This window comes from Garra rufa, chromosome 25 (genome assembly GCF_049309525.1).
Source record: "Garra rufa chromosome 25, GarRuf1.0, whole genome shotgun sequence".
Lineage (NCBI taxonomy): Eukaryota > Metazoa > Chordata > Actinopteri > Cypriniformes > Cyprinidae > Garra > Garra rufa.
The window spans coordinates 37,405,036-37,418,475 of NC_133385.1; the positions used below are offsets into that span (position 1 = coordinate 37,405,036).

The following is a 13,440-nucleotide window of genomic DNA, read 5'->3' on the forward strand; positions in this document are numbered from 1 at the left end:
AATCAAAATCTGTACTAAATAATAAAGACTTAACTAAAGATCAGGGTTGTTAATAAGTAAAACATTCCTAAACTAGTTGTCGTTATATAAAATAAAATATAAATATTAGATAAAAAAGACTGAAGTAAAATTATTCAAAACCAAAGCTAAACAGAAATATAAAAATAATAAAATAATATAAATACCAAAATACTCTCGGCGGACACGAGCGGTGCTGTGGCGCTGTTTTCGCACAGCGACGTCACATCCGGTGATTATGTTGACACCAGAGAGCTTCCGGTCGTGTATTGCACCGTCGTGTTTTCATGAAATATTTGATCGTTTCGTATTTTTGCAATTAACGGTGCCATTAATCGAAGAAGACTCGGTATAAGTCCGGTTTGCAGAGCGCGCGCTGATGAGATGATTGACGTGTGTGAGTCATAGTCAGATATTGATGAAGCGCTGATCAGTGAAGAAGAAGATGATGAAGAGAGCGGCGCGACACGCGCGGAGAGGAAGAGCGAGCAAACGAGTCTGTAACCGAACCAAGACTGACGAACACACGACCGGCACACCTGACGACACCGGTGAGATGAGGATGAGGATGATGATGATGATGATGAAGCTGTTCTGACTGCTGTCTGTCATTCAGTCTCTGTGTATTCACTGACTGAGCTCCTGAAGCTCATGGTTCAACAGCTGCCTTGAGTGGAGAGCAACTAGTGTTGGAGAAATGTGTGGAGAAACGTTTGACTAGAGTGTCATTCTGTGACAGGTTTAATTCAGCATCAGTTCAGTCAGATAAATGATCGGCAGAAGCAGCTTTGTGTGGTGTTTTTACCATCTTTCCTTAGATTTATTCTCGTTACTAGTCAATCTAGTGGACTAAACACCATGACTCTAACCATTACTGCTGTGATTAGTCCATTAAAGGGCTCATGTCAGGTCTTTTTTAAAGCTTCACTTATAGTTAGTACAGTTCATAAATTCACAAAAATGAGTCTTGTCCTTCACAAACACTGGTTTTAGTGCAGTGTCTTTATTAAGGAATAGTTTACCCAAAAACGAAGATTCTGGCTTTATTTACTCAGCCTCAAACTGTTCCAAATCGCCACCAGTTTCTTTATTCTACGGAACATAAAAAGATATTTTGAAGAATGTAAAAAAAAAAAAGTTTCTGGAGCCCATTGACATGCACCGCAGTTTTTATTTTTTTTTTTTTTTAAATTTTAATGGAAGTTAAAGGGGACCAGCAAACAGAATAATCATTTTCAGTGTGGAGGAAAGTTATTTGGTTTCCACAAATGCTCCTTGTGGTGAGATAAAAATGTTATGAAACTTAAAACAAAAGAGAATTTTCAAAGAAAATTACAAATTTTTTTAATGTTCTCATACAAACTGTGAAAATACTAAGATTATACAATAAGCATGCAATACACTGTGCAGAAAATGCTACATATTAGTTATTAGATGTGTCTAATAAATATCCATCCAAGCCTAGCAACTAGAATCATGTTAGTGACATGCTAATCAGGCTAGAAACATGCTCTCTATAAATGTATCCTTCCATTCATCTGACAGACTGTTGCCTTCAAAACATTCAAGCCTTAAAACTACTTTAAACTTTAATCTTTTTTGGACTGAAAACCATAACATTTCTAAAACTTTTAAAAACCTTTTCACATTTTCTGATCAGGCTTTTTCAAGCCAACTTAATTTTTTTTTTTTTTTAAATCTAGCTTAATTTAGAGTTAAATCCAAGAAGAGGTGTTTTATTAAAACGGCAGCTGAAGTTATTGCTGGCTCGGTCTGCTGTGATGGTTTGAAATGCGTCTCTGAGTAAAAGCACTTCAGTTTCCTGTAGTTGAACTGTCTAATATCATCACTGATGGGTTACATATTGCCCTTTGACCTCTCTCTGGTGTCCAGGCCGCACGAGCACCGGCTTCTGTCGACTCTGTCACGGCAAGTTCTCCACGCGGCGTCTGCGGCAGGCGTTCGCTCGGCTCCAGGGCGAGTCCTGCGCCGTCTATCCGCTCTTCTGCACCGACTTCCAGCAGCTCCTGGGGATCCCCATGAACAGAGACCCCAGTCTGTCCCCGTTCATCTGCAACAGCTGCCACGCTCAGTTCTACAAGTGCCACAGCATCCTGCTGGACTTCAGGAACAGAGTCAACCTGACGCCCGTCTCCAGAGACAGGTGAGACTCGTCCCGTCAAATCGAGAGAACGGCCCTTCTGTCCCGCAATAACACTCCTGTGGTCTCCTTCAGGAGCAGCGGCGAGTGTCCGTCGTCTCAGGAAGACATGGCTCTGTTCCGTGAGTACATGTTCACAGATGTGTGTCAGTTTCTGCTCCGTGTTCGTGTCTTATTCGTCTGGTCTCCTGTTAGGGTCACACATCACATCAGACAGACGCTGTCTGCACGGTCTGGTGTCCTGGGCTCACGGTCACGCGGAGGGCTGCCGTTCCTGCCCCGACCTGCAGGAGGTGCTGGAGGGCCAGTGTGGAGGGGCTCTGAAGGTGCTGTGGGGCTGTGTGGACGGTCACTCTTACCTGATGGACACCAGCGGAGCCGGACCTGCCGCCGCTGACACTCACTGTGACCACGGGGCTACGGCGGACAGAGACCAGCAGCGGGCGGCGTCCAGAGCTAGCAGCGTCACGACCAAACCTCAGAATCACAGCGGCGCTCCTGCGGCGACAACACAAGGTGAGTCCTGTCAGTCCGGTTATTTTGTACAAGGCTGCTCTTCTGTTCACAAAGGCAGCTTGTGCTTGAGTGGCATCTTCCTCACGTGACGAGTGTCGTTCATATTTCAGACGCTCAGTCCTGTGAGGAGACGGCCACTTCAGTCGCACCGCTGCTGACGGACGGAGACGACGCGGACAGTGATCTCTCGGACAGGTAGATCACACACGTTAAACACGCAGATGACGTCAACAACACCAGAACGATCTCTTAGTGAAGCAGAAGACACTCTGAGTCAGCTTAGTGTTGAATGTTTACAGGAACATGTTGAGTGATGAGGAGTGTGAGGACAGGAGGAAGAGCGGCTCATCTGAAGACAGCTCAGATCTGAACACGGACAAGCGGTAAAATATACACCGAGTTCAGCGAACACACAGACACCCACACAGAGACACAGACGCACACAGACGCACACAGACGCACACAGACGCACACAGACGCACACAGACGCACACACACACACACACAATCACACACACACGTGATCCTGGAGCACTAAACCAGTCTTCAGTAGCACAGGTATATTTGTAGCAGTAGCCAACAATAGATTGTAGGGATCAAAATGATGGATTTTTCTTTTATGCAAAAAATTTTTGTAAATTTCCTACAATAGATATATCAAAACTTTGGTTGGTAATATGCATTGCTAAGAATTTCATTTGGACAAATATAAAGACATTTTCTCAATATTATGATTTTTTCACACCCTCAGATTGCAGATTTTCAAATAGTTGCATCTCAGCCAAATATTGTCCTATCCTAACAAACATAAATGGAAAGCTTATTTATTCAGCGTTTAGATGATGTATGAATCTCAATTTTGAAAAATTGACCCTTATTGTGGTCCAGGGTCACAAATGTTGATCTAAAGTGGTGTGCAACTCGCCAGTGATTAAACAAACTGGATCGGATAGGTCTAATACATTCATGTCCGTAAGAATGTCCATTTCTGAAGAAAGACGGCAGATTTATGAGGAAGAATTAAAGCATCCGTTTCTTTCAGTTGTGTCAGTTCCTCAAAGAGCAAAGAGGCCAAGACACTGGAACCCAAAGCCAGAAGGAAACCTGGACCCAAGCCTGGCTGGAAGAACAACATGAAGGCAGAGCGGTACGAAATCTCATTTTCATACTGTAGTCTGTCTGAATACTCATTCTGATTGGCTGAAAGGGGTGTATTAAACCACTTAATGCAACTTATTATTAGTGGTACCCTGCCACATTTATTAATAAAATAGCTTTGATACTGAATCACTACATTATATTTCTTCTCAGCAACGAGGAAGTAAACTCGCCGTTTTTGAAGCGACTAAACTTACGGCTTTACTGCTTGTAGAGAAAAAACGCACAGATGCAGATTCATTCATTCATTCAAATAAATGTGATCTTGCTGCACTATGTCCTCTCTGTCTGATTTGAAGTAGGCAGAAAGGAGAAGTGAAATGATTCGCACGAACCAAGTCTCAAACTAGTCAGATCAAGCGTGAGGATGGTGTTTGACGTTCAGTGATTGTGTTGATTTGATTGTGTCACTAGAGAGGAGCTGCCCACCATCTACAAATGTCCTCACCAGGGCTGTACGGCGGTCTACAGAGGAGCTGACGGCATGAAGGTACAGATGGTCATCTGACACACACACACACACACACACACACACACACACACACACGTGTGGACTGACATTATGACGTGAACTCACTGAACGTGTCCCGCTGCAGAAACACATCAAGGAGCATCACGAGGAGGTGCGGGAGAGACCGTGTCCACATCCGGGATGCAACAAGGTCTTCATGATCGACAGATACCTGCAGAGACACGTCAAACTCATACACACAGGTAACGCCGGACCCTTCCTTTGGGAAATGATGCATTTACACAACAAGTCAAGTCAGTCAAGTCACCTTTATTTATATAGCGCCTTTTACAATACAGATTGTGTCAAAGCAACTGCACAGTATTTAAACAGCACAATAGTGTGTAAGTAACGCATTATTGTCAATAATCAATTTTCAGTTAAAGGCAGTTCATCAATGAATTCAGTGATATCATCATCCAGTTCAGTTCAAATAGTATACGATATCGCTGGAAAGCGTCCCCAACTAAGCAAGCCAGAGGCGACAGCGGCAAGGAACCAAAACTCCACAGGTGACAGAGATGGAGATAAAAACCTTGGGAGAAACCAGGCTCAGTCGGGGGACCAGTTCTCCTCTGGCCAGACCAAACAACAGTTTGTACCAATGTCTGATTGTAGAGAACTCATCAGGTTCCTGTGGTGTAGCGCCGATGGCCGTCAAGGTTGGCGGGGTCTTTAGTGATGATCCGCCTTGGAGCTCATCTGGTTGACATCCACGGCTATTGAAGTCATCTCCAGGTGGTGATCCATGATCTAAGCTGGGTACGGACTGGATCCGGGGGACTGCAACAGCCAGAGCATGAACGGGATGTTCATGAAGAGCTAAAGTTGGGGAATAACAGTTACCTTGCATGTGTCACAAATTCTGTGGCAATCCAGGGCTGGATTTCAGAAACCAAAGAGCCCTAGAATAGTTTAGTGGACCCCACTTTGAGCCAACCAACACCACAAAACATCCCAGAATTCCCCAAATCTGTTGATACTGATGTTTGTGCTTGCAAATGACCACAAATGATGTCACTTCCTGGAGCATAATGTCATTAAAGCCTCACTACACATCAATGTCACTGACTCCTCTATCGCCAAAGAAAATATAATCTGTAGCTGGGTCATTCTGTGTCAGATCGAACAAACTTCAAAAACTCAAATTTTTGATTTTGCTAATATTTTCTCTGAGGAAAGATAGACATGTATAGTGATGAAAGCCAAAATATTAAATGTCATGGATGAATATTTACTGAGAGGGGGTTACGATTTTCTAGAGGGGCTCAAAATGGCAATTTTGAGCTGAGATTCAGAGCCAAATTTCAGGGGGGTAAAAATGACTTCAGAAAGATGGCAGCATCATCATCTCTGATTTGTACACACAGATCAGTAGCTCTATTAGTCAAATCTGTTGCCTTTAGCAAATCCTTGTTGCATTATGTGCCAATGGTGACCATTCACAAGTTTGCATGCCTGTAACCCCAGAAGTATTTATCTTAATACCATTTTAGATATTGGGTCTTAAGAGACTTTCCTTCTGGCACCTTTATTTTTAAGGCCCTGCATGTTTCAGTTCCAGAGATATTAGGATTTCAATGTGGCTTCAGATGTAAATCATTAAAAGGCACACATTTTCATTGGTCAAAACCAAATGTGGATCAGTTTAAAAAAATATATGATACTTCTTTTTATTTAAGGAGAAATGTTTGAAGAACATATAATGTTGAAACTAGAGATGTATCTTGCTTCCTTCTGTCAACATACCATTCTGAGTGCCATAAATATTCTTTTCCCAAAGTTTCCGTGCCTATAACTCAAGAAGTATTAAAGATATCACCATATGATTTCAGACTCTAGTTGTTAATAACCTTTTCTTTAGGAATCATAATTTTCAGTCTCAGAGACACGAGGACCTCAATGAGAGATTACCCAGGATTCCATTTTCCTAGGGTTCAGAATTAGCCAGTGTGAGAGATTCTAAATGTTTGAGGTACTATCAGTGATTCAGACAAACGTGTCTCTGGAGCACAAAACCAGTCTCAAGTAGCACAGGTATATTTGTAGCAATAGCCAAAAATACATTGTATGGGTCAAAATGATCAATTTTTCCTTTTATGCCAAAAATCATTAGCATATTAAGTAAAGATACTTTGTAAAATTTCTACCATAAATATATAAAAACTTGATTTTTGATTAGTAATATGCATTGCTAAGAACTTTTAAGGGGATTTTCTCAATATTTAGATTGTTTTGCACCCTCAGATTCCAGGCTTTCAAATAGTTGTGTCTCAGACAAACATTGTCCTATTTTAACAAACAATATATCAATGGAAAGCTTATTTACTCAGCTTTCAGATGACATAAGAATCTCAATTTCGACAAATTTACACTGGTTTGTGGTCCAGGGTCACAAATGTCCTTTAGCATGACTCTGCTTCAAATTGTATAAAAATAAATTGTACTGATGAATCTGGCTGAGGTAAATCTTGTAACCACACTACCCTGAGGAGTAGGATGTTTCAAACATGTTACAATACTGCATGTTTAAAAACACTGTAGCATTCAGAAACTGTTCAAATGAACCAATATACCTGAAACTGATTCAGATGTTGAATCTGAGTAAAAGACTACAGAGAGCAAGCCAATGTGCTTCAACTTGACCATATCAGTGGACTTTTAGCACTCAGACTGGTTTGTTGAATGCAGTTGACAGAAGCAAACCAGATGCATCTCTAGTTTCCACATTATTTGTTCTACAGACATTCCTCTTTAATAGAAAAGTATTTTCATATTTTTCAAACTGACCCACTGAAAATGTACACATTTTAACAAGTTCCAGTATCTCTGGAACCAAATCATACAGGGCCTTAAAAATAAAGATGCCAAAATATGTTAAGACCCAATATCTTACAGAGCATTAAGATATCTTTAAACTTTCTTGACACTTTGGAACTTTTGGGGGGAAAAAAAGTGCCATTTCCTCATTTTTGAATGGTCACCATTGGCACATTAATGCAGCAAAGATTGCTGAAGTCAACAGATTTCACTAATAGAGCTACCCATCTCTGTGTACAAATAACATTATGAAGTCATTTTTATCCTCCTGTAACTTGACACTATACATGACTATCTTTCTTCAGAAAAAATAGCAAAATCAAAAATGTAAGAAGATGACTGACGGCTGTGATGTTCAGAGCAAGTGTTTTCTGTGTCCAGAGGTGAGGAACTACATCTGTGATGAGTGCGGCCAGACGTTCAAGCAGAGGAAGCACCTGTCTGTGCATCAGATGCGTCACTCCGGAGCCAAACCGCTGCAGTGAGTATCAGCTGGGTCACGTGTAGCAGCGCCGTCTCAGAGCTCGCCCTCACCGCTCCGTGTTTCTGCTTTCAGGTGCGAGGTGTGCGGCTTCCAGTGCCGCCAGCGGGCCTCGCTCAAGTACCACATGACCAAGCACAAGGCGGAGGCGGACCTGGAGTTCGCTTGCGTGATCTGCGGCAAACGCTTCGAGAAGGCGCACAATCTGAACGTGCACATGTCCATGGTGCATCCTCTCATGCAGGGCAGCACTTCTGCTCCTCCAGACGCGTCCGCAGCTCAGCACACGGACTCCAGATCACAGCAGACCAGGAGCGACTCCTGCTGCGTGCTGGACGCCCTGCAGCCCAAACTCAACGACCGCAGCTCTGTCTGACGCTCACTGAGTCTCCTCTGATGCTGAGGAGGAGACACACACATCTCCAATGATCTGGAGGTCACAGCAGTCCCATCAGCACCTGCTCAGAGCTCTCTTCCAAACACTAGTGAGCCGCACAAACCAAGAGTCATAGACAAGGGTTAGACACCAAACAAATCCAGCCCACTTGAGCCAATAAACGCTGAAATCTGGAGTTTGATTCACTCTGGAGCATCTGTAGTGAACATCTGGTCGCATTAAACAGAGACGCAGGAAAGAAAAACAAAGCTCCTGCTGCAAAAGTTTGCGAAGGCAGCAGAAAGAAGACATCGGACTGTATTAAAGCAGTCAGTCACATTTCTATAGTTCACAAAGAGAAAACACAAGCTTTATATATTCTAAAGTTTTATTCATATGTATATATTTAACAGTTGATGCTAGAAACATTTCCTTGTGCATAAGGACATCAAATTCATCTAATAATAAATCATGTAATTAGCTGAGCGGCTTTAATTTGTGTGACAGATGCACTGCTGCTCAAGGCTGCATTTATTTGATCAAAAATACAGAGAAAAAAAACAGTAATATTGCAAAATGTTATTACAATATAAAATAATGGTTTTTATTTTAATATACTTTCAAATGTAATGTATTCCTGTGATGCAAAGCTGAATTATCATCATCTGTTACTCCAGTCTTCAGTGTCACATGATCTTTCAGAAATCATTCTAATTATCAATGTTGGAAACTGTTTTTTTTTTTAACCTTTCAGGATTTTTTGATGAATAACAAGTTAAAAAGAACAGCATTTATTCAAAATATAAATCTTTTCTAACAATGTCAATTTATGCTATCAATTTAACACATCCTTGGGGAATAAAAATATTAATTTCTTTCAAAAAAGAAAGAATAAAAATGTACTGACCCCACACTTTTGAACAGTAGTGTATATTAGTATATATTTTAAAAATATTAAGCAGCACAATTGTTTCCAACACTGATAATAAATCAGTATATGAGAATGATTTCTGAAGGATCATGTGACATAATGAATGATGCTGAAAATTCAGCTTTGTATCACAGGAATAAATTAGATTTTAAAATATATTCACATAGAAAACAGCCATTTTAAATTAAAATAATATTTTACAATATTACAATTGTTTTGATCAGATAAAGCATTATAAATCTTACTGGTCCAGCAGTGGAGTCGCAGCTGATGGCTGTGGTTTGCTCACTAGGGTTTGGATCAAAGCTCATGACAGACTCTGAATGTGTTTCTATGAAAGCAGTCAGAGATGATGCAGCATGTTTTATTTTCCTTTGATAACATGAAGAGTGTCGAACGTGTTACTGATCATGTGACCTGCGTGGGCGGCTCTGAAGACTGTTGTTCTGATGGGCGTCTCACGTGAAGCGTGTGCTGCTGAAGCTGGCGAGCGCCGCAGAGATCTCTGAATCCAGCTGCTGGTATTCAGACTGCAGCTACAGGAAACACAAACACACAGGAACATCTACTGGCAGCTACTGATTCATCATTTAACACATCACAGATGAAGCTGGCGTTTTAATGTGTGTGTGTATAATAAATACATCTAATTTTACATGTTCAAAGTGTTTCTTGTTGTTTGTTTACGGGCTCAATACAGAAGAGCTCAAGCCACTATTCATCCTTCTGTCTCTAGTCAAAATATTACGAGAATATGGTATTTTGACTTTACTCTCGCGGTATTCCAGCAGTAGGGCTGGGCGATATGGCAAAAATGACACAGCTTTTGTAACATGGCTCTGACTCTAAATGCAGAGTTAAAGTGATTTTTAAGTATATTTATCATTCAACAAAAATGTAAGAATAGACTAATCTTTTCAGCATGCCTATCCCTTTGTGCGGCTGATTTAACACATTTTGTAAAATGTTTTAGCTGTCTGACAATATAAATAAAAAATATAATGGCTCAGGGCTCTACACTTACTTTTCTTGCTAGGAGCACTTGTGTAAAATTTTAGGAGCACATTCTAAACAATAATCAAAACTCTGATAAAAAAAATTAGCCTTCCTATTACGAGGTGATATTAGACTCCTCAAAGTGATTTACAGGGGAATTTTGCTTTTTACTTTTGTTTTTACCTTTTCATGTTTAATGAGGCTCAGGGGTGACATGAGTGCAATCAGAATCATGGATTAATGTTTATTAAAATATACAATTTTGAATACAGAAATATTAAAGATTTAAATAACTGAACAGATCTGCCAGCAGGTGTCGCCAAGACACGGATTCATTTACTGAATCATATCATTCTTTTGATTCGTTTGAACGGATGGTTCATTCGGGAATAAAGCAAGTGTCTGTCTTTATGAATGGGAAATTGAATCATTTCACTAGATTCGTTTGAAAACGCACGTTTCATTCATAAACGAAACACCGCTGTATCTGAATGGAGATGCGCGCAGTTGTGACTTGTTTCAGACTACTTCTGATCGGGTCAGTCGCACATGGTGCTCCTAAATATTTTTTTTACAGTCGCACGTACTAATTTTTAGTAGCAAATGCGAGTGAAATGGTCGCACTGTAGAGCCCTGTAGCTGTAAATATACTGCGTGGCGTGCGGCATCCAGAAGTGCAGGGTGCAAAATGCCTGCACAGCGTTACGCAGAGTGAGTAAACATTTTCGAGCGCTTATCGAACTGTCATTATCGTTTTATCGAAGAAATCTATATCGTGATAATTATCGTTATCGAATTATCGCCCAGCCCTATCCAGCAGTATTCCAGCTTTACTATCGCGGTATTCCGGCTTTATTCCAGCAATATTCCGGCTTTACTATCGCGGTATTCCGGCTTTATTCCAGCAGTATTCCAGCTTTACTATCGCGGTATTCCGGCTTTATTCCAGCAGTATTCCAGCTTTACTATCGCGGTATTCCGGCTTTATTCCAGCAATATTCCGGCTTTACTATCGCGGTATTCCGGCTTTATTCCAGCAGTATTCCAGCTTTACTATCGCGGTATTCCGGCTTTATTCCAGCAGTATTCCAGCTTTACTATCGCGGTATTCCGGCTTTATTCCAGCAATATTCCGGCTTTACTATCGCGGTATTCCGGCTTTATTCCAGCAGTATTCCAGCTTTACTATCGCGGTATTCCGGCTTTATTCCAGCAGTATTCCAGCTTTACTATCGCGGTATTCCGGCTTTATTCCAGCAGTATTCCAGCTTTACTATCGCGGTATTCCGGCTTTATTCTAGCAGTATTCCAGATTTACTATCGCGGTATTCCGGCTTTATTCCAGCAGTATTCCAGCTTTACTATCGCGGTATTCCGGCTTTATTCTAGCAGTATTCCAGCTTTACTATCGCGGTATTCCGGCTTTATTCCAGCAGTATTCCAGCTTTACTATCGCGGTATTCCAGCTTTATTCTGGCAGTATTCCGGCTTTACTATCGCGGTATTCCGGCTTTATTCTAGCAGTATTCCAGCAGTATTCCAGCTTTACTATCGCGGTATTCCGGCTTTATTCCAGCAGTATTCCAGCTTTACTATCGCGGTATTCCAGCAGTATTCCAGCTTTACTATCGCGGTATTCCGGCTTTATTCCAGCAGTATTCCAGATTTACTATCGCGGTATTCCGGCTTTATTCCAGCAGTATTCCAGCTTTACTATCGCGGTATTCCGGCTTTATTCTGGCAGTATTCCGGCTTTACTATTGCGGTATTCCGGCTTTATTCTGGCAGTATTCCGGCTTTACTATCGCGGTATTCCGGCTTTATTCTAGCAGTATTCCAGATTTACTATCGCGGTATTCCGGCTTTATTCCGGCAGTATTCCAGCTTTACTATCGCGGTATTCCGGCTTTATTCTGGCAGTATTCCGGCTTTACTATCGCGGTATTCCGGCTTTATTCTAGCAGTATTCCAGCAGTATTCCAGCTTTACTATCGCGGTATTCCGGCTTTATTCTAGCAGTATTCCAGCTTTACTATCGCGGTATTCCGGCTTTATTCCAGCAGTATTCCAGCTTTACTATCGCGGTATTCCGGCTTTATTCCAGCAGTATTCCAGCTTTACTATCGCGGTATTCCGGCTTTATTCCAGCAGTATTCCAGCTTTACTATCGCGGTATTCCAGCTTTACTATCGCGGTATTCCGGCTTTATTCCAGCAGTATTCCGGCTTTATTCTAGCAGTATTCCAGCTTTACTATCGCGGTATTCCGGCTTTATTCCAGCAGTATTCCAGCTTTACTATCGCGGTATTCCGGCTTTATTCTGGCAGTATTCCGGCTTTACTATCGCGGTATTCCGGCTTTATTCTAGCAGTATTCCAGCAGTATTCCAGCTTTACTATCGCGGTATTCCGGCTTTATTCTAGCAGTATTCCAGATTTACTATCGCGGTATTCCGGCTTTATTCCAGCAGTATTCCAGCTTTACTATCGCGGTATTCCGGCTTTATTCTAGCAGTATTCCAGATTTACTATCGCGGTATTCCGGCTTTATTCCGGCAGTATTCCAGCTTTACTATCGCGGTATTCCGGCTTTATTCTGGCAGTATTCCGGCTTTACTATCGCGGTATTCCGGCTTTATTCTAGCAGTATTCCAGCAGTATTCCAGCTTTACTATCGCGGTATTCCGGCTTTATTCTAGCAGTATTCCAGCTTTACTATCGCGGTATTCCGGCTTTATTCCAGCAGTATTCCAGCTTTACTATCGCGGTATTCCGGCTTTATTCTAGCAGTATTCCAGATTTACTATCGCGGTATTCCGGCTTTATTCCAGCAGTATTCCAGCTTTACTATCGCGGTATTCCAGCAGTATTCCAGCTTTACTATCGCGGTATTCCAGCTTTATTCCAGCAGTATTCCAGCTTTACTATCGCGGTATTCCGGCTTTATTCTAGCAGTATTCCAGCAGTATTCCAGCTTTACTATCGCGGTATTCCGGCTTTATTCTAGCAGTATTCCGGCTTTACTATCGCGGTATTCCAGCTTTACTATCGCGGTATTCCGGCTTTATTCCAGCAGTATTCCAGCTTTACTATCGCGGTATTCCAGCTTTACTATCGCGGTATTCCGGCTTTATTCCAGCAGTATTCCGGCTTTATTCTAGCAGTATTCCAGCTTTACTATCGCGGTATTCCGGCTTTATTCCAGCAGTATTCCAGCTTTACTATCGCGGTATTCCGGCTTTATTCTGGCAGTATTCCGGCTTTACTATCGCGGTATTCCGGCTTTATTCTAGCAGTATTCCAGCAGTATTCCAGCTTTACTATCGCGGTATTCCGGCTTTATTCTAGCAGTATTCCAGATTTACTATCGCGGTATTCCGGCTTTATTCCAGCAGTATTCCAGCTTTACTATCGCGGTATTCCGGCTTTATTCTAGCAGTATTCCAGATTTACTATCGCGGTATTCCGGCTTT

General features: G+C 41.7%; 2 protein-coding genes across 3 annotated transcripts in view; one reads left to right on the forward strand and one right to left on the reverse strand.

The window, feature by feature from the left end:
• The first annotated feature begins 264 nt into the window (after nucleotides 1–264).
• znf276 (zinc finger protein 276) lies at nucleotides 265–9,629 on the forward strand. The gene is made up of 11 exons (XM_073831443.1): nucleotides 265–569; nucleotides 1,912–2,182; nucleotides 2,255–2,301; nucleotides 2,375–2,695; nucleotides 2,806–2,890; nucleotides 2,995–3,078; nucleotides 3,738–3,842; nucleotides 4,268–4,343; nucleotides 4,450–4,567; nucleotides 7,566–7,665; nucleotides 7,741–9,629. The coding sequence occupies exons 1-11, from the start codon at nucleotides 464–466 to the stop codon at nucleotides 8,039–8,041; spliced, it is 1,614 nt and encodes a 537-aa protein (XP_073687544.1). The 5' UTR covers nucleotides 265–463; the 3' UTR covers nucleotides 8,042–9,629.
• LOC141301195 (Fanconi anemia group A protein) overlaps nucleotides 9,373–13,440 on the reverse strand; it is a 29,494-nt gene continuing 25,426 nt past the window's right edge. For both annotated transcript variants that reach the window (XM_073831442.1, XM_073831441.1), the window contains one exon: nucleotides 9,373–9,508. In XM_073831442.1, the coding sequence (XP_073687543.1) occupies nucleotides 9,431–9,508 (78 nt within the window). In that variant the 3' untranslated portion in view covers nucleotides 9,373–9,430. The remainder of the gene's footprint in view (nucleotides 9,509–13,440) is intronic.

Bases quoted from the DNA above. Each gene is read 5' to 3' on its own strand.
- znf276 (XM_073831443.1), top strand. From the start codon at position 464: ATGATGAAGAGAGCGGCGCGACACGCGCGGAGAGGAAGAGCGAGCAAA. The intron at 570-1,911 runs GTGAGATGAGGA...TCTGGTGTCCAG, and splicing joins CGGCACACCTGACGACACCG to GCCGCACGAGCACCGGCTTC. The intron at 2,183-2,254 runs GTGAGACTCGTC...GGTCTCCTTCAG, and splicing joins ACGCCCGTCTCCAGAGACAG to GAGCAGCGGCGAGTGTCCGT.